A 22,318-nucleotide genomic window follows, 5' to 3' on the forward strand; every position below is an offset into this window, starting at 1 on the left:
ACACAAAAGGCAAATTGGAGGGACATATCCCAACCCCATAATCTTAAATAGCTATTGTTCCCACCAACAAATAGAAAGGAACTTAAATAATACATCAGACAAAGTGGTTCTATCTCCCACCACCCTCTGATTTAAATAAAATTCTGCTTACACTCCTGCATGGATCCTCTTTAAATTATAACCTTCATTCCAAAAAAACCTACTTTTTTAGTTTGTTGGCCTAACATGTGTTATAGTCACCTTACAAAGGCTACACATTAGCAGTTAGTAACTATATTATTAGCAACATACATTAATTATATGTCTGTTTGTAGAATCAAGCATTTAAACAGAATTTTGTGATTTTAAATGACCATCCATCAAATGCTAAGTACTTACACAGTGCACCAAATAAATGTGGTATTCCAATTTCCTCATGTAGTTTAAACTTCACTTCAGTAGTTTAAAAAGTTCAGTTCGTGCTAAACACTGCATTTTAAATTGCTTGGGAGCTACAGTAAATTCTTCCAAGGGGTAAATTTTAAATGTAGCAGTGGTAAAAATTTGTTATGCCTGATCAATTGTGCTCTTAGTCATTCACAAAATACTATTAGTTTAAATATTAACATTACAAAATATAGCTTAGTTTTATATTAATAATCTACACTACTATATTTTTTTAAACTAGAATAACAAACACTATGTTCTAAAATATTATACATATCTATTTTATAAACAGTAAAAAAAAACTCTTTAACTCATAAATGCTACACCCAAATTTTGACATTATTGTATCATTACATTTTGTATTATCATTTTATCAGGTACCCGCTAAAATAAAAAAAAATTTAAATTTTTGATTTCTCATCAAGACATTTTCTTGTAAGCAGTAAAATTTCTTTTCAGGCATTTATGTGATTATTATTATATTCATTTTTTGCTTGTATAAACACAAAGGAAACTTACCAGGTAAAATATAGTCAGTTAAGCTACTGTTTCATGCATAAATTCAACAACTCTTACAAAATTAATTAAACTGTTGAATAAATAAGGAAAATTGGTTGGCTCAAAAAACTCTTAAAAATAGATTTTTCAGATTACCAGGTACTGACGTCATCCCGAACATGGCCTCTAAGCCCGTGCTCAGCACCGCTAGTACCCGATCCCATTTTCGGAGCGTACCTCCATGCCAAGCGGGAATGAGTCAGGCGAGCGCCTCGGGCGGACCCCACTAGACTCAAAGAAACTTAAGGGCATGGAACCCCGGGGGCTCAAACCCATAAAACAATTAAGGGATGAGACACTAGGACATAATTATTAATGCGCAGGCATTAAACACGCACGCCCGGAGCGGACAACGAACCTCATTAACATTCACCGCAGCCACTGGCCTTAATTAAAGTGCCCGTGACAATGATCAAGTCGGACTAGGAGAAATCCCACTAAAAAAAATTCACAGTGAGACAATATGTGAATAAATTTACAGTCTCCAACCACTCCACGCCGGGTCAAGACGTGTGTCCGTGAGCAGCCTTCCACTTTGTTTCACCGATAGTTCATTCTGTAGTCATGTTAATATCTAAACCTTTTCTTTTACTTCATAGCTGCTGACGTCGACTCGGCGTGTATCTTGCGGACCCGGGCTTATCTCGACCGTTTTACTTAGTGGTTCTGCAACGCGTCACGTACAGCGCAACGTACGGCACTGGCCGACTCCAGCCAACACGCTTTCGCAAGACCGCCGCGCATACGCCTGCCGGCTGCAAACCTCAAGTAAGTGTAAGGTGTAATTTAGGATCACGCTCACTGAGCCCCCTAAGACAGTTAACTTTCAGTACTGGCCGTTTCCAGAACATTAGTAACTGCGCCCCGCGAGACTGCAGCGACGAATTTCTTGTGTTATATTAGTGTCGTGTTTTGTCCTGTAATCAGCGTATGTTAATGTAACTGTACAACGGCTCAGACGCCGCATAACGCATTCGCAGTGTTAGTAGCGGTTCTGCCATCGCATAGAGTACACATAGGGAGCACAGAGTACCCATGCGTACCACCGGAGAAGTCCATTAATTAAACGCAAACCAACATAACCGGTGTCGCTTACGATTATTTCGCGCCACCCCATCCTCCACACGGCCGAACGGCCTCAGGGAAATTCAGGTTAGATTTCAAGCCGCGTACCTGGCGGGGCACGCGGGGGCAAAGTACCCGCGACCCATCACCAACGGCCTAGTGTCCCACTAAGCCTGCCCCCCCCCCCCCCCCCCCCTGACACCGGACAATAGCAGCACCGCGACGCCCGTAGCATCCGTCAGGTACTTCCCGGGCCTTCCACAGAGGTCGGGTGACAGCAATACATTATAAGTTTTATGTAGCCAACATGACGGCAATAATTTTGAGAACAACCAACTTATCTGTTTAACCTCAAAATTATAGCATTACTGTCTTAAAAACATAGCCATACAGTTATTTACATCAACAAGTAAAATACAGTCTACTGCTAGCTGTTAAACATTAACACTATAACTGAAGCATATGGGTATATTTAGTTTACAAGTCAATGCAGAACATTCTTAAATCTTATTTCTAACTATCACTATTCTCTATCTTAGGCTTTTTGCTTATACACAACCTTATTATATGAAAAATATCTCATCATTCACTTTCAGAACACACTACCAAAAGACTGGTACATGACATGACAAACACAATGCAACTATACTACCTCTAATAAGAACAACATTTGAGATACTGATGTACCTACTGTATCAACTTTTAAGGCAATAAAAACTAACTTTACCTGCAGTTCAAGAAAAGATTGCGTTTATGCTTTTCGTTTCAATCGACCTAGCCATACACCATACTGCTCTTGGTTCACAGCAAATGTAGTGCTAGATAAAAAAAAATATAATATAAATTTTACTCATAAGTACAGTGTGACCATAAATTATTAAAAATATATACATATGTGACAAGTTCATAGCTACACAAACACTAGACTTTAAAAGATACAATAACATGTATTTACAAACAAAATTAACATGTTCTCACAAACCAATCAATCAAAATATACAGTAAAACCCTGTGAAGATGTTTCTAAAAGATTTAACAACAGCTTTATATGCAAAATATATTTTTTTTAAAGTTGCAGTTTAAAAAAGTTTTTATGTTTTTTCTTAGTGTGACCAAGTGAACTTATTTAATTCAGCAATATTATATTTACAATATTTACAGCGAATTTCCTCTCAAAACTAACACCTGTATTTATGTTTTTTTTATTTTGTTTTTTGGATGCAACATCTATTTGTCAAAGATAAATGTGGAAAGTAAGCTGCTACTGTACACGTGGTGGTAAATCCATCATGACTATTGATTTACACACTGTTCCAACTTTCACATACACTAAATTAAATGTTTTTGAAGGAGATTACTCTGTGTAGACAAATCTAAGCTTTGAATTTCATACTGCTAAAAATTTTCACGAGTTTTTTTTGCCAGGGTGAGGAACCACTATGCAAACTGTTTATATGAATTAAGTATATTTGATAACGTATTTTTTTTTGCAAGTCGCAAATTTTAGAAAAGGACATTTTAGTGGAGCAGTGCTTTTAATCGGATACCCCTCTATTTATGATGCCAATTTGAAATCTACAGGTTTTGAAGTCAAGTTAAGTCTTTCCCAAAAATTACGTCGGCAGTGTTCCAGCTCGGCGAAAATGATGGAATTCACTGTAATTTGAATACCTAAAAATTTAAGTTTTTTTTTTTAGATTAGATTTATCATTTGGTAAATATTGCAACTACTGTTTAATGTAAGGAGACAAAATAACTTTTAAAGGACTTGGTGTGCTTATGTTATTTTCCCTGCATGGTGATTACCAGATTTTTAGGGACAGTAAACATTTAATTGTATTTTTGGAATTTGTTAACTTTGGTGTACAGGTTGTAAAGAATGAAGATGGTTTCTTGGTTGCAGTCACGGAGAGCTTTGAGGTGATTGTGTCATGGCACAGGAAACTGTGTACATTTTCTATCCAAGTAGTTTCTGATCGTACTGCACAGTTTTCTTTAGTAAATGTGTTAAGGGTTGCATCAGAAGTTCTTATTGTATTTTTGACTCGATTCCCACTTGAGCTACCCGTTAAGGGTTTTTTACAGTTATCTCCGAGAAACTAGCGACAGGGATTAAGTGGACATTGATGAGATTATTTTAGTTAAGCAATTATTTGATTTTTTTTTTGTCCCAAGCTGGTGGATTAGTTTTTACTGTATGCCCTGCACTGTGGAATGTGACACACCAAATTGTGACTTAGAATGTGTCCAGTAACAGTGCTCATGCCACAGCTCACATAGAAAGCAGGTGCACGCACAACATTTTGTCACAATGCATTTCTTTGTTCTACATTCGCCCCTTGCTAGTACAAATGAGGACCTGCTGTTTGCAGTTTTAGTGGCTTTTCTCACTTATCTCTCTGTTCTCACGTATAAGGGTACTCGAGTTACTGATAATTGCATGAGGCACGCTCAAATGCTCTATGATGCACACAATGTTGGTTGGGCACAGGTTAGTTTACATTTATATTTTAGCCCTGACGAGGTCTTTTGTGGTGTCATTTTATTCTAAACTTGACTATCTACTGAAACAAATTTTATCATCTCCATAAAATATTCAGTCTTACTGTAAGCCATCGAAAATAAACTATGCAGGTAGATAGCTAAAACTTATGCTTCACTTAGTGATGCAAATGAGACGTTTTCGCAATGAAACACAAATTATTTCCATCTTTTGTAAAATTTTATTCAGAAGACGCATCACTTACAACATTATTTTATGTATTAACAGTAAAACTTCTAATTTTCTAGCAACAAACCACTGTAAATGGGATTTGTGCTGGCCACTTGCTAAAAGTTAGGTGCAATTCTTTATCTAGGCATTGTCTTTTGGTCACAATAAAATTTCATATTTACCCTCAGAAGGTGTTATTCTATTCGGGAGATTATTATACACTCTTAAATGAATTATAATTTCAATAAAAATTCAACTGATGTTTCCATATGATTGTGAAAATGGATTTTGTGCACATATTTTTCCACAACTTAATATTAATTCTGTGTTATGCTTAATTTTTTTGGGACTTTAATAAGTTGGGTACTTTTAGTTCAAAAGACATGTAACTAGTAAAAAAAATATTATTTTTAACATTAATGTCACTTATTTTCTGACTACTTATACTGGACTTTGCATTGGTTTCTCACTAAGTTTGGCTTTACTATTATTATGCATTATTTGGTAATTTATTTGGAGGAAGATATTTATTTAAATTAATTTATTTTTTCCTTACAAATCAGCCAATGTTTCTGTCATGTAGGACATGTGCAGTGGAGAGGTTGGTGGCCCTGCGGGTCGTCAGCAAGATGGTGCTTGTGAGGTCGTTCGGTTGAGTGTGATGATATCGGGTTCGGGAGAGGGACACAAGGACAGGATGTCGAACAGCGGGCAAGTGCTAACAGAATGTCAGGAAGGACACAACAGTTTCCGTGATAAACCACTTATTTGCAATAAATATTTCAACAGTGAGTATTTATATGCTCCATTATGCCTATGTATCACCCCCATAGAATTTTGCAGACTATTCATTAATTTTTTTTTTTGTGTTCCTGTATAAGCTATATTGCTGTTTAACAATCTGGGAAAACTGCTTATCCGAAGTGGCTGTGGTCATGGAGCATGCCAGAGTAAAAATCTTTCACTGAAATTTACAACAGTTTGATATTTAAGATGAAACAACATGTTACTTACATAGTAAAAATACAACATAGGAAACTATTTCAAGAATTTTTTTGCTGTGAAAAGTAAAATTTCACTGAGGATGGCACGCGCCTGAAAGCAAAGTTCATTGGGGCGAGCTAAGACAGTGAAATACACTGTAATTCTTTTTAAAAATAATTTATTTAAGCTTCAAATGTGAATCTCATTCAGCTCACCTTTCAGGGTTTGCTGCCACGAGGATGTCCTTGCCCATCAGCTGGGCAACCAGCTGACGTATGAGTTTCTTCGACAGCATCAGCTTCATTTGCATAAGGGTCGCGGTGATGGTGGCATGATGTTGTAACAGCTCGAAGGCGCGCCGGAACAAGGTCATTGTCTGCCATCACCAGACATGGGTAAATTAGTTCTATAAACTGACTCAAGTTAACTTACAGTTAATGTTCTGACGTCAACCCAGAAGCCTGGTCAGCCTCCGCCACCTTTCCCCTCACCCCCCGTCCTCACTTCCCGTACTGGCAGCCGCTCCGTCTTGAGTACGTAGCCGGGTGGTTGTGTTTGAATAGCGTGCCACGGACGTCAAGAGGGCATTGTAGCAGCAAAGATAAACATTGTAATTCTTTTTTTTTTACTTATTTTTCCCCAAATGGCGTGTGACGGCAGATCGGCCGGGAGTGTTTTATGTACTTTATGTAATTAATATTTAGTTAAGGCATAAACAAGGAAAAGACGTACCGAACATGCACGAGGTTGAACCGAAGTCCGCCGAAGCCGGACTGGTTATCATTAATAATAAATTGTTGTAATTTTAGTTAATAGTTTTTTATCATGCATTAGGTGTAATATAATTATTAAGAGTGTTTCATGTTTTACCTGTAGCTTCCTGTGGCACGTAATCGTAAATAGGTATAACGGTAATTGGTTCGGCGCGAAGACACCATGTTAGGCTAGCGGAGCCCTGAGCTCACCCCAGTCCTTCGCCAGCACCGACCGAGAGCAGACGCATCAGCACCCCGGGGACCTCACCGCTTGCCTGCACTGCTAAGTAATTCCGTTAAATCTTAATCATCTTAAATCTTTAGTTCGTAATTCCTCAGGGCTTCTCTTGGTCGGGGGGGACTGTTTAAATAATTTTATGAGTGACCACTATAGTCCTTTTTATGCTAATTACCGAATTGTAGAGTGTGACCACGTGGTCAGGTCGCACCACGTGAACCGATTCGTGCCGCAGGCGTTGTGTGATATAATCAAAGGTGTAGGCGAAGTAGCAACTAATAAACCAGGGAATACGATTTTATTTGTATTTGTTTATTTCAACATCCTGAGTGTGACGGCGTGTGGGACGCCGTAAGAGCCCACTGCGTAGGTGAAGAGCATACCCGATGCTGAGAGCGGACCAGTGGCGAGTACTAGGATTGGCTTTAGGGGGGTTAAAATCACGCCTCACATGGCCGACTTCACGACCCTGAAAAAGGGTCTCTCCCGGGTCCGAGCCCCTTGCACGGTGGCACCCACAAATTAATCTCAGTACATGTATCTACGCGAACCCCCGAAAGCATAAGGACAGTTAGGCCGCGGCCATGTCAGTTCGAAAAATTTAACAGAGTTATGTTACAAGTTCATGCTCAAAAAAAAACTAACAGATTAAAAGATAGCGGTTGAAAAAACGTAACTCAGTCACGTTAGTGCTCAAAAATATGAACTGATTCACGGTTAGTGCATGTGAATAAGTAGTACATAACAATTAATTTTTTTCAAGATACTTAAAATGTTTAATTGAAATAATATACACACACATGGATATGTAAGACTTGAAAAACACAAATTGGTATCTTAATTTCAGAACACCATTTTATACTTACATAATAATTCTGACATAATCCAACCTAAAAAATCTTTTAATAAAAAATTTAAAATTAAAATAACATACTCCAGATGTACGTCAGTTGGCTATGCTAGAACAAACATTTTGGTTTTTACAAAGTTGGTAAAATCATTAAAAAAAAAATCATGCATGTAAAATCAAAAATTGTGAATTCAAGATGTATGGCTGCAGCCAATGAGAGCCAGCTAAATGGAAGAGGCATCAGGACCGCATGTAGTGCTCTCATATACGACAAATTACGGTAAAAATAAAAAACTGCCGGTATTGCAATCGAGCAAACCTTTACTCTATGTGCATTATGAACTACCCTATAAATAATAAATAAAGTATGATGAAGATGTAAATAACCATGCAGATATTTCAATTTGTCACATAATATATTGTTAAGAACAAAGATGAATATAAATAATCCATAAAAACTAACTTTTAACTTAAAATCAGTTATTTTTAAGCCAAATAACTAACTAGTTTAAATTTAAAAGTTAGTTACTTTCAAAACTAATAAATTAAAAAATATATATATATATATATTTTTTTTTAAACTTGTCAAAAAATACTCATGTCTAGCCATCACGCACCAAACACAACCACTTACTTGTCTTGCCAAACACCCTTCACATGCACGTGGTGCATGCAGATATGCTTTATAAGCAAGGGTAAATGAACATAATTTTCTATTTTTGTAGTACCTATTTTATTTGATAGTTTGAATTAGTGTCATCGTTCTTATTTGTGAAAGAGTTGTTGCCGAGAAAGGTGTTCTCTGCCGAGTGTGAGAACTCAAGGACAAACGTAGGCTACCATCAGAATTAGAAAAAGACAGAGAAGGAAATCCTGATTATAAGTATGAAAAATTGTGTTCCTCTGTAGTAAGCTGTGCCATGATTGCCCGAGGGTATGAAGTGTGTTGAAAATTTCTATATGATTGGTTGTTCACAACGCGTGACCACCTCGTGACTTCCTTGAACCTGCAACGCAGAACGACATGCAAGTGTTTTCAAGACGTTGCACAAAAGAAACATGATGGCTGCATGGCTTGGCGATCTCGGAGCATGACCCACGAACCGAGTCTTGCTGACTCAACAACTACACAACACTGGTACTTCCACAAAAGTTTAATTTAAATAAATCGTCTAAATTTATACTTCCTTACAATCTTCATTCTGAAACTGAATATTCACACAACCCTGGTAATGATTAATAAAAAGTGGATTACCATTCTGGCTTCAGAATTCATTCCCAGCAATGTTTTATCAGTACATGGTTTGGACTGATCAATAGATGCACATTCCACACAATAATGCATCTGCTCATCAAAATCTCCACCTCCACAACCGTCCATTATTCCATAGCAAATCTGCAAACAAAACACATAATAACAAAAAAAAAACATTGATAAGCACATATGAGCATAAAAAAATAAAATAAACCATTACAAGTAATTTATTGCATACTGTACAAAATGGCTAATGGTCAGTTGAGGCATTACAGTTCAGGCATGAGCTCGTTTCAATAACTGGTTTGATCATGGTTCGACCACATTTTCTGTTGCATCATTGTGTTTTGACTGCTGAATGAAGATCATTGGGAACTTCAAAATGAACAGACATTCAGGGCGGTTCATGGATAATGATATAGGATTGAACTGCAGTTTAAAAAGAATATTTTATTTTATGATAATTACTTTTCATATTAAATATAGGCTTTTTCAAATCAAAACCAATTAATATTCAAAGACTGCTTTGATTTGTAATAAGTTTTAAGTATGTATCTCTATGTTTTCTGTATGCAATTAAAAATTGAGGCAGCAACCGCATTGCTGCTATCTTGTGTGTACTGCATTAACAATTTGCTCACCATGTCACAGTTGATTATAGAGACTTCATATAGTTCCAGTCTATCAATAGAAATGCACCTAATACTCCTTCAACACTGCTGCTACCTGATCACAGATCATAAATGTATGAACTTAGGTTCATGCAAGCTAAGATTGTGTAGTCTTAATATGTGTTGGTGCAATGTCGAAAGGCTAAGATCACTTGATCATGGTTCAAAGTGCAGAACAGTACAACTGGCCATCATTAAAAATTACAATAATGAAAAAAATTATATTGTTATTCAACTGTGTAGTTTTAAGAATATTGTCAAATAACTAAATGAAGTTGGTTGTCTCTATTTGCAAATCAATACATCTAAGAGAAATTTAGTCTCAATGCATGTGCAGAAGTTAATAGCATCTACAATTTACCCGCTGAGTTATATAGCAACTGATACAGATGAAGCATAAAAAGATAAATTAATTAATTAATGCTTATCTCTTTGATTAGAGACAATGAGAGGTGATGGATGAGAATTATATTTTTAATTACTTTTCCCCCCACTTTTTCTTATAGATTCGACTGGTAGTTCCACAAAACTGGCCTGCTTTCGAACATCTTTACCAAATAAATTACATCACTGTGCGACTTTACTGGACCTTTTTTTCCATTGTGGATCTTACTAGTTGCTGTGACCAATCTCAACTATCAGGAAAAAATCCACGCACCTGAGAGTAGCTCTCCGAGAGTACCTGCTGATGTGTCCACGTGATAGTACGACTCACAGACATCAGCTCTATGAGAGTTTCCAATAACCGACTGGACTCTCAGACAGTCTGCTCTCGCCAACGTGTACACAACAGAGTTGCTCTCGATTGTACTCTTGAGAGCAAATAACTCTAACGTAGCCATGTACCTTAAGGGCTTTTGCTGTTAATTTACCACTATAGTGCTCTTACATTTTTTTTATGTTTCATTTCAAATTTTCTCAATTGATTGTTACTAAATAAAAATCACAGAAGTATTCATAGTTATGATAGCTTGCATGCATGACCTTTTAAAGCTCCAAATTAATGTTCAGTAAATGCCCGGTGAGAAAATTTGCCAAACCAATTTTACAGGAAAATCCTTTAATTACATACGTAATATTAATGATGAACAAATAAAATAACTAACCCTATGAGTGATACAAAGCCTTAAATATGGTATAATGGCCAATATTTTTCCACTCGTAGCTCTCAATATTGGTCAAAAAAAAGTACATTTTTGTATACTAATACATTTTTCTACCTTCAGCAATGAATGGCTGAAGATCATTTAGGAGCATACAGAATTCAAAACCAACCTTTCAGTGGCTGGGGTTCAATACAAAAATTCGATCACTTCAACTTGCAATTACTAAATAAAAAATATAAACTAAGAGTAGTGTTCAGTGGTAACTCACTCTGTGCTGCCACATCTTGCAGTGCTGGCAGAGAATCATTGGTTCATGTTCAGTCATCTTCCAACAACAACAATTAACTTCTTTCTTAATAAATACTTCCGATGGGTCAGGAGAATCATCCCCTGTGGAGACAAAAATATAATATAAATTACAACACGCACATTCATCACTTCATTCCAAACCTTTAAACTTTTATTCATTGCTCCTATATTGTTACAATAGACATTTCACTCCAGTAGAAAAGACTATTCCTTGTTAAATATCAAAATTTAAAAAAAAATAATAATAATGCAGGAATACTAATTACAGGTATGCTACAGAATCTTCCAGTCATTAGTATAATACATAGTTATTGTGTTGCTGAATAACTACTTTGAAGCTAGGTGGAGGGGCCTCGACCTAACTTGACCAAGCGCGTATCAAAAACACAGAGAAAATTATCGGGTTCCTAAAATTAGGAATGAAGGCAAGTTCTAAGTAGTGTTGAACACATGACACATGAGTACCAAAAATATATGCTTCTTTATTACGTGAGTATTAATGCAAATATAAATCAAACACAATAAATACAAGTATGCATATGAAAGCACGCAGGTACATTAAGTGGCAAACATAGGTAAATCAGAATCCTTGATTCGCATACAAGCACTGCGGACCAGTGACGTTAAAGTCGAGAAAGGAACTATTTTCTTTAATGCCAAATTAATACAAGCCAAAAGAGTACAATGCAATAATCATTTAAATGATTTGGGTAAGTACAGCCCGCTGCAATAAAGGGGCAATAAATACATTTAAAACACAAAGCCCTACAAGGCTATAACAAGAAAGATAAAACAATGGTAGCAAAATAGACGGCATAGTGGCTAGGCTCTTAGTGAACGGCGTTATAACATTCTAAAGGTACTAAGCGTACTCGGCGTGAAAAGCAAAGAAGTAAAATAATGACCCATCACTGAGCTGAAGGCTCCAAGCGAACGGTAACAATTTACGTTAAGGGTCAAACAGGCCCACCACGCGCAAGCAAGAACCTGGAAGATTAATCATCATCACCGAGTATGTACCACACGGAGAGCCCAGCCAGCCGAATGACAGTCACGAGGTTGAAAGAATCCACAACAGTGCGCACACAGCCCAAGCGGGCTGGTACTTATACCAAGGCCGCACGACTTGCTAGGGAGCGCTCGTGAAGAGGCGGGGATGAAAACTAAGGGGAAGGAAGGGGAAATTGGAAGGGGAAGTCATACTTGGAACCAGGGGAAGAGGGGGAAGAGGGGGAAGAGGGGAAAGGAGGGGAAAGGAGGGGAAGGAGTGTTAGGCCGTGCAAGGAAAAGGTGCCAACTGCTTCAACTCCCCTCCCTAAAGTGTCCCTGCCCGGAGAGCCACAGATCAGAGAAGGAGCAAGATCGTCTCGATTATGCGATGTAGGAAAGTTCAAGATCGCCGCGGCGGTCAGGCGAGCGACGTAACGTAGTCTTCTGAAATGCAGGCAGGCATGAAGCGACGAATCAACGTTCGGAGAGATGAGGGCAGTGCAAGTCCCAGAACTGTAGGTACGATGGGACCTGCGAGTCGCATCCACCCAAAGATGGGAGGGGACTCCAGCAGGTAACGATGAGTCCAAAGCAGGACTAATAGCCAATGGACAGCCTTAGTACGGGAGCCCCACAAGGCAAGGGCTACAGGGTGCCTGCGGACTCACGATGGAGCAGAGAGTGCTCAGCCGGAATCGACGTGGCTGCACTGAAGAGTCCCAGGTGGATAACACCGCAGCCGGGATACTAGGCAGGGCAGCGGCCCATCAGGCTGGATTGAAGCAGAAGTGGCTCTCACGGGCAGGCGGCACCGAGCGGGAGGAGGCGATGACGACGGCGCCCCGTAGACGTCTCTCGGCGAGGCCATGGCAGTGGTCCAGAAGAACGCTGGGAGAAGTCGAGCACGGCCAGCGAGAGGTAAGGGAGAGGGGGAAGAGCGCCAAGACTGGGAGAAAAAGGGTAAACCGCAACACCACACACAAGTCAAGCCAAACAATGAACCCAAAAAAAAAAAAAAAGAGGGTGGTTGACCACCGAACACAAATTCCAAAACAAATATATGTATAAATATGATTGTATCAAGGCCCAAAAAAGGGAAAATAACCTAGCTGACAAATGCCCTAACCTGGGACACATGGGCCTTACGAAACTTACGTTTATATTTAGTAGACTTTAACAACAAAGTGTTTGTGCCCAGGAGCCTATCCACGATATAAGGTCCTTCAAAACGAGGAAGGAGTTTTACATTTAATTTATTTGCTAGGCTAGGAAGAGTAAAGGATCGACACAACACAAGGTCCCCAGGCTTATAGTCATGACACCAACCCTGTTATTGTAGGCATCTGCAACGGCCTGACGGGCCTTAACAAGATTGCAGTCAACAAGATCAAGCACGCGTTCTAACTGAGAACTGTCAAGGCTGGTGTCGAGGGGGGGCAGACCCCACTGGTTCATGAGTGGAAGTGTGAGCTCGCAGCCCAAGAAGGGAACGGAAGGAGGGAATCCAGAGGCGGAATAAAAGGCAGAATTCAACCCAAGGTTGATGTAGGCAAGGTCGGTGTCCCACAACGTTTGGTCAGAGCGATAAAAAGAAATTAAGATGCTCTTAAGGACCTTATTAACACGCTCCACCATGTTACCCTGAGGAAAATAAGCTGAACTAAAGACTGGTTGAACTGCCCATTCAAACAAAGAATTTTTATAAACAGTGGATTGAAAATAGGGAGCATTGTCTGAAACTATAATGCATGGAGGACCAAAAAGCTTAAAAACCTGATCTGTAAGAACTTAAACAATAGTAGTTGCCCTCATATTTTTAAGAGGAAGAAGGATGACAAACTTAGTTAAAATATCTAAAATTACCAAAAGACAAATATTTCCGTTCCTAGAGCGGGCGAGAGGACCAAATATATCTATGTGCAAAACATGCCATGGGGCAACCGGAGGGTCAGCAGCATAAAGACCCACTCTGGAATTACAAGGAGGCTTAGCGATCTGACAATCGACGCAAGTACAGACAAATTGACGGACGTCGTTATGAGCTCTGGCCAGAAAAAATGTGCAGAGATTCTGCGCTGGGTCTTATCAATTCCCAGATGTATCCCTAAGGGAGAAGAATGAAAGTAAGTGAGAATCATGGCCCTTAATACAGCCGGAACTACTCTTTACGAGCTCTGCCGGATGCTCCTACAAAATGGAGCATGCCCTGCTCATCGATATACGGAACTGACTTCTTGTACTTAAGATCCCTGCGTACTGACTGGCAAAAAGGATCCTGAGTCTGACAATCCCTGACATTAAAGTAAGACTCTGGAAAAAACAGAGAGGTAGCAAAATCATTAATTGTATCAGGTGTAACAGATTTAATGGATTCAAATTCGTCGGGGCAGAACATGCGAGAAAGAGAATCTGTGATAACGTTTTCCTTGCCTAGGACATGATGAATAACAAACTGAAAACGTGAAAGTCTCAGGATCCAGCGACCAAGTTTGCTAAGTTGATGGGGATGAATAAAAAGCCAACTAAGAGCACGGTTATCTGTAAACAAATCGAACTCACTGGTATCTACGTAAGTCTCGAATTTTTCAAGAGCAAAGAGACAAGCCAAGGCCTCTTTCTCATAGACCCCTAGGCATCGTTCGGAGTTAGATAGCGAGCGGCTAGCAAAGGCCTAATTTTGCCATCTTCTAAGTGGCCCAGCATGGCTCCTAGCGCCAAGGAAGAGGCATCGACGATCGACCTGAACGGCAAACTGTTTACTGAAGTCAGGAAGAATTAAGACCGGAGGGGTTATCATGCATGCCTTCAGGGCCTGAAACAATTCTTCCTGTTCAGATCTCCAAACAAAAGTGGCATCCTTTCTTCTAAGAGCGTTTAACGGGGCACTTAAGGCGGCGAAATTGTTTATAAATCTGGTTAAGTAGCCTAACAATCCTAGGAAACGCTGAATCCCCTTGATATTTATAGGCCTAGGAAACTGAACAATAGGCGCAATTTTATCCGGATCCATATGGAGAGTTCCCTGTGAAATAATGTAGCCAAGAAATTTTACGGACGTTTTAGCCAAAGTGATTTTCTTAGAATTAACGGTAAGACAAGCGGTACGCAGACGAGTAAGAACTTCAGTCAGATGAGCCACTTGATCATCAAAGGTGCTACTGTAAACAATGATATCGTCAACATAGTTGAACACATAATTATATTTAAGATCTTGAAGAATATGGTTGAGAATACGGCTCATAGCCTGACTACCAAAACTAACTCCCATAGGGATGCGATTGAATTCAAAATGGCCGAAGGGAGTAGAGAAGGCAGTGTATTTGCGGTAACTAGGATCTAATAAACACTGATGGAAACTCTGAGTTAAATCGATGACAGAAAAATACCTGGCCTTGCCTAAATGCTGAAGGGCACTTTCGACTGTGGGAAGAGGTTATACGTCGTCTTTAGATATCTTATGGTTAAATGGAATGTAGTTGTGAACCATACGCCAGCTTATGCCATCTTTCTTACGTACAAGGAAAGTTGGAGTACTATAATCTGAAGTTGACAGAGAAATTATGCCTGCCGCTAATAGCCTATTGACAATGTCTCGCATGGCCTGAAGTTTAGGGGGCGACACTTTATGGTACTTACTGCGGACAGGAATCTCATCTATTAGGTGAAATTTGTAGGGAAGAAGATCACATTTTCCGAGTTTAGATGTAATAACATCAGAAAATCTAGATATAAGGTCGGCGATGGCACGCTCTTGCACGGAGTCGTCAGTGCCACGACATTGAAAAACAACATACCCTTCAGACTGAAACCTTAAGGGAACTCTAACCGAGGGGGAAAAGTCGAAACGAAGCTCGTGCCGACCTACGTCAAGAATACGTGTTTTACTAAGGAAATCTAAACCCAAAATAAAATAAGGGGAAATACCGGGAACAATGATAAATTTCCAATTCCAGGAAAAGTGCTTCACTTTGAAATGTATGACAAAAAATTTACTAGCGCGAAGGCACTTGCCATTCGCAACACAAATATTAATCTGCTCCTCGGTAAAGACGTGAAAGGAAAATTTAGGGAACATTATGATCAAATTTTAAAGAAATTTGTCACTGATGACGGAGCGCGTGGCTCCAAAGTAAATGAGAGCGGGAAAAGGGCGCTCGTGAATAGAAACAGGTAAGAAATGTAAATATACAGGAGAAGAGGCTTTCTTGTTGAACTGGCGGAAACGGCCTCTTTTCCGTCCCGCTACTCAGAGTTTTCCGGAAAATTAGCCCTGTAATGTCCCACCTTCCTACATAGAAAACACCGATGGTCATTAGGGTCGACATGAGGCTTGTCACAATCCCCGGTAACGTGTCCAAAGACACAACAGTTGGCGCAACGCCCGCGCGTGTATTGAGGGACAGGCTGTACCTGCTGCGCAGCGTGAACAGACACACCTGCCGAGTGGGCAGCGGGAGCAGCTACACTACGTGCGCCGCGGACTGGCTTGAAAACGCGTCAATGCTTGCTGTGCAAGCGAATCGTAACGAAGGGGGCGAGAGGAGAAACAGCCCTGAGAAATACTAGCAGCGCGAGAATCAATGTCTTGAGCTTCTTGAGTGCCCATACTAGACATAAACGTCACTTCATGAAGCCCGGTATCACGGGCACGCGACACAGGAGGCACGGGAGCGGAAAATTCCACCTCGTATTTTGAGGCAACCTCCAAACGAGCCTCTACCTCACAGCCCCAGGCACGCAAACCATCTACGGTGGAAGGGGGAGCTAACATACAGCACAACACAAGAACGTGTGGCGAGAAGTTACCTAGAATAAGCTGAACAAGTTCCAACTCGGGGGTGCCTATCTCCAACACGTCGGCGTAAGCAACAACAGAGTCTATATATTGGGTAACAGACTCATCGGGCCGCTGAAATCGGAAGATAAGCTCTCATTTACAGGTGTCAAAAACACGAGGGGAACAAACAGTACAAAGAACAGACTGCTTAAATTCATGGAAAGTCGTTTTCTGAACAATAGCCTCAGTGAGACGGCTAACATACACATCACTACACTTACTCAGTAACGCCTTCAAAAATACGTCTGCAGACAATAAATTTAATTTGGACAGACGTTCGGCATCAAGGAAAAATTTAATAACCCCCTTGGGATCACTACCACACAACACGGGAAGGGATTTAAGGACATTAAAAAAAAGCTTCTGGGAAAAGGAGTTATTATCCGGGGCTGGACTCACGACCGGTGAAGACTGCGCCCCGTCGACACCAGATGGCACGTCGCTGGCATCGCGCAAGAAGCGCACGAGGCGAGCACGTATATCGGCCACGGTATCGCCCGCGTCAGCTGGAAGTTGGTTTTCTTCCAGGTAGCGCAACAACTCATCGCTATGGAGGCGATACACCCAACTCACTCCAGGGGTGGCCATGACCATACAAAACAAAACAAAGACACAACACGTTAGAACTGCCGTAGCAGAGTAGCGCAGAGTTGAAGCTAGGTGGAGGGGCCTCGACCTAACTCCACCAAGCGTGTATCAAAAACACAGAGAAAATTATCGGGTTCCTAAATTTAGGAATGAAGGCAAGTTCTAAGTAGTGTTGAACACATGACACAAAAGTACCAAATATATTACGTGAGTATAAATGCAAATATAAATCAAACACAATAAATACAAGTATGCATATGAAAGCACGCGGGTACATTAAATGGCAAACATAGGTAAATCAGAATCCTTGATTCGCATACAAGCACTGCGGACCAGTGACGTTAAAGCCGAGAAAGGAACTATTTTCTTTAATGCCAAATTAATACAAGCCAAAAGAGTACAATGCAATAATCATTTAAATGATTTGGGTAAGTACAGCCCGCTGCAATAAAGGGGCAATAAATACATTTAAAACACAAAGCCGTACAAGGCAAACAACAACGACACGTCGCTATAACAAGATAAAACAATGGTAGCAAAATAGACGGCATAGAGGCTAGGCTCTTAGTGAACGGCGTTTTAACATTCTAAAGGTACTAAGCGTACTCGACGTAAAAAGAAAAGAAGTAAAATAATGACCCATCATTGAGCTGAAGGCTCCAAGCGAACGGTAACAATTTACGTTAAGGGTCAAACAGCGCAAGCAAGAATCTGGAAGATTAAACATCATCGCCGAGTACGTACCACACGGAGAGCCCAGCCAGCCGAATGACTGTCACGAGGTTGAAAGAATCCACAACAGTGAGCACACAGCCGCCACCGTTTCTTCGCTCGGCCGGGAGCGTGTGACAGCGATACCAGGAACTATTATGTTCCCATAACTCGCTATGTGGGAAGTCAATACAAGATTGCGACCCCATCACTTTGTTCGAATCATTAGAAACGACAGCGGGGCGCGAAGTGTGCGATTTTAAGATTAAAGGTGGCTCACGGTCCAGAAGTAGTAAAATAGCTGTCACTCTGTTGCTTGGCTCTAATATTTATTAGTGTAGATGTCAGTTGGCTAACTGATGCATGTGAGTGTCGTGATGTCTGTATTTAGAGGCTTGTTAAATATTCTGTGTCAAAATGGCCTAGTTAAACTCGTTGTGCGTGTAGTGTAAAGCTCCAAGGCTGCTCTCAACAGTCAGGCTGACAACAGAGTGTGTCATTTCTCAGACACACCAAGCCTGGACCCAGCCAGTCGCACTCGGAGGCATATCATCGTGTAAGTTTTCCGATGTAGGAGAGAACGCAGGTTGGTTAGACACAAAGTTTCGAGAATTTAAAAATAGGTTTGCAATTAAAATCCCATGCCTTTCCGAAACACAACCGGCACTGAAGGTGAAGCCTGCCAGGCGGGCCATGCCCTTCAGGTATAGGGAGTTGGCCCTAACAGCTCAGGCAGTGGAACTCCCGGGAGCCAAAACCTAGCACACAGCCCAAACGAGCCGGTACTTATACCAAGGCCGCACTACCCGCTAGGGAGCGCTGGTGAAGAGGCGGGGAGGAAAACTAAGGGGAAGGAAGGGGAAGTTGGAAGGGGAAGACCTACTTGGAGAAAGGGGTTAGAGGGGGAAGAGGGGGAAGATTGGTAAGAAGGGGAAGGAGTGCTAGGCCGTGCAAGGAAAAGGTGCCAACTGCTTCAACTTAGTTGATAATATTTTAAAATTGCTTTGTTGGCAAATAAGCTCTGCAAATTATTGCAGTATGTAAAGTTAATTAATTACAGATATAAATACAATAACATCGCATCAAACATCCAGTTTGTTAAGTATTTAGGTTAAGATAGTTTATATGGCTAGTTTGGCATTATCTGGGTTAAGATAGTTTATGTTCTCTGGTTGGCACTATGTATGTTATGAGTTGAATTGCAGCCATGTTTTGTGAGTGAGAACTACAATGTTTGAGAGTTGTGTCTTTAATAAATAAAGGCATAGACAGAACATAATACAGGTATTAAAAAATCTGATATTTGTCTGACAAAATGAAAGCAGAGTTGTGTCCATTGCAACTCAAAGTTACAAGATGTCACTTCTGATCTCAGTGAGTGTGCTCAATGGTGAGTTCTTAGGTGGTTACTCTAAGCCATATGTCCAGAGGAAAGATGGAGCTGAAGTACCAGCAATGACATGGTAAGGGAGGCAGACAGTTGCCATCGATAACCTCGCAGTGAGGTCACATAGCTAAGTGAAGTTACGCTCTGCACTGCAAAATGACCCGGGGTTGCAACAGGCGTATTAGTTTAAGGGTTTAGGAGTTGAAATTATATTTACCAGAATAAAGTAGTCAGTGAGCAAAACCGTGGGATAGAGACCACCCCAGACTGCAGTCTGATGACGACTGAAAGTGGGAGCTGGCATAAGGGAGGGGATAGCATCACCACGTACCAAAACTGCACAGGAAAATTTTTTTATATAACGTAAAGCTTATAAACACCTAACACTTCCCTTACATAAACTAGTGTACGACAAAAAAGTGTTTAAAGGCCCAAAAATTCTGTAGTTAATAATAAAGTAAATAATTAGATAAAAAAATATAAATCAAGTTGGAGACTACATATTAGCAATTTGCTGTATCTACTCAGTCTGTTAATATTTAGCTTTATTATAGTTATGTGATGCCCTCAAGTGACAGTAAAAATTAATTAAGGCCTAAGGCTGCTGAATTAAGGGGATTATTAAGCATGGTGCCCTTGCCTTAAGCCAGATTTATAAACTATGCAATGAATGCAAAATTGCAAGAAAGGAACATGGCAAGAAAATCACGGTTGTTCATAAACACGCAAGTCACAAGAGGTCACATCTTGACAATTCAAAATTTCCAAACAGTTTTAATTTTTTTTCCCGTGGCTTCTTTTGTTCATTCATGTTTATCAAAATTTTCACTTATCATTTAAAAGGGTTATTTTCAATCACTTTGTGAAAGTTTAACAAGCAAAAACTTAATGTTGATAATAATAAAAACAACATTGTGGCCTTCTACGCACATAATGTATGCGTCTTTAAAATTTTTCGAAACACTTCACTTCCAATATGGCCATCGAAAATGCAAGACAAAATGCAAGAAAGTTGGTAGTTGAACAATACTTGCATTGCATTATTGTACCTTGCATCGTTTATAAACCAGTACACTAAAATGTGATTGCTTAACTTTTTGAGCCTTACGTTTCTATCGTTATTGCGTTTCTTGCATAGTTTATAAACCCAACCTTAAGGGGTCAACATACGTGTCTTACGTCGCACTTTCCCTTGAGGTCTAGATTAATTTGATTACATGATCATGTAATTGTTTGGTCAATGATTTATACAGGATGGTTATAAAAACACTGGGTTAAGCTATTTGCATATATGCAAACTTTTGACTTGCATGAGCCGGGCAAGCGGGTGTGTTCCACCAGCGGGGGCTGCTACTGACGGAGTCGGGACCAGGCTTCACTGCCACAGAAGGTGCAATGTCGCAGTGATGCCTCCGTGTAGCTTAGCACCCTCTTTCTATGTAAGCTGGCCTCATTGTCTTTCCAAGCCCCATTCAGATTTAAATTGATCTCTTTCACCCTCCATTTAGATCCTTTTAATAGACGAAATTCTGAGCTCAAGCATGGAGGTTGGCTGGGTGATGCTCGTTCCACTGGATAAACGACTGTGTGACAATTACCAAGGTACAATAGCTGGTGAGACAACATTGTGAAAGGTGGTCAGGCACCTGTGTGACCCAAATGGAGGGATGCACGCTACCTGATTCTATTGGGACTTCCAGGTTTCAGAATCTACTTCCTACACCCCTGGCAACAGCCCCCACTGCACTACACCAGTTGTATCCGTGGTAGGAAGCCCTACAGAAGAAAGGAGGTTCCCAGGCACTCTCCATGTGCTAAGACTTCAGCAAGCAGAATTAATGAGTGTTAGGAATTATTGAACAAATTTGGGGTTAACATCTCACCGATATCAAGGTAATCAGAGATGACAAGCAGTGATGAGATGAGTATGGAGCATTGACAGAAGGTACGAGGGGAAGGGAAAGGCTACCCAGAGAAAACCTACTGGCTCTCAGCAACATCAATCATTTTCCCAAATGCGAAAAATCCCACTGTGTTTTAAGTATCATGAGTACACCAGGTGTGCTCAACATGGTAATATTACCAACTCATACTAAAGGCTCTTTAAAAATGATATAACAGGAAATTCTTTTATATAGCCCACTGGCAATTAAAATACATTTTGTGCAGTCTCCCACAATACAACGTATTTACTTACTTATGCGTATAGTTTCTGTTGCCACTGATGACTTGGATAGGCTTACTTGCTCCTTCTGGAACTCTGAGTTACTGGACCCTGATTCCTCATCTGTGTCTGCAGTGAATGTTTCTCCAATTTCCATATCTGTTGTAGTGGCATCTGAATCATTCATACCGGTCTCATTCTTCACTTCAGCGGTCTTTTTGTTACTTCTTACAACCCTTGGAACAGCTGAGTTACCGATCTTGTCTTCACTATCTGTGTTTGCACACATTTTTCTTGCTTTTGCTTTTTTAACTATTTTTCTTACTTGTATACTTGTGTTCCGTTTCATTTTTTTGTCTTTTAGAGCTCCATCACTCACTGTTTTCCTCTTCTTGAGATTTGCCAGTGCATGAGTTTCGCAGTTTGAACAGGACTTGGCCCGCCTTCGTCGTGGCTTTGGCACATTAAACTGTAACATGTCCGCATGTGAACTTGACTCAGTTATCGGCTCCTGCAGTGGCTGTTCTGGGGTTAGTTGGACAGTGATGCAAATATCTGTAACTGTTGATGTAGACGCACAGCTTTCGGTAGTTGAATTAACTACATTTGGTGATTCTTTTGAAGTACCAGTGACCTAGAAAAACATACAGCGGTTTAAATATCTGGTCCTGACAAACTAAAACATCAATATTAAAGGTATATTTACAAAAA

At 40.2% G+C, this 22,318-nt stretch overlaps 1 protein-coding gene across 1 annotated transcript in view; it reads right to left on the bottom strand.

Moving 5' to 3' along the window:
• Window positions 1–1,378: 1,378 nt before the first annotated feature.
• LOC134537731 (uncharacterized) overlaps window positions 1,379–22,318 on the bottom strand; it is a 58,426-nt gene continuing 37,486 nt past the window's right edge. Inside the window, exons 5-9 of the mRNA XM_063378480.1 lie at window positions 21,641–22,241; window positions 10,890–11,011; window positions 8,845–8,985; window positions 5,962–6,122; window positions 1,379–2,867 (exon numbers count right to left, since the gene is read on the bottom strand). Of these exons, the coding sequence (XP_063234550.1) occupies window positions 2,801–2,867; window positions 5,962–6,122; window positions 8,845–8,985; window positions 10,890–11,011; window positions 21,641–22,241 (1,092 nt within the window). The 3' untranslated portion in view covers window positions 1,379–2,800. The remainder of the gene's footprint in view (window positions 2,868–5,961; window positions 6,123–8,844; window positions 8,986–10,889; window positions 11,012–21,640; window positions 22,242–22,318) is intronic.

This window comes from Bacillus rossius, chromosome 12 (genome assembly GCF_032445375.1).
Source record: "Bacillus rossius redtenbacheri isolate Brsri chromosome 12, Brsri_v3, whole genome shotgun sequence".
Lineage (NCBI taxonomy): Eukaryota > Metazoa > Arthropoda > Insecta > Phasmatodea > Bacillidae > Bacillus > Bacillus rossius.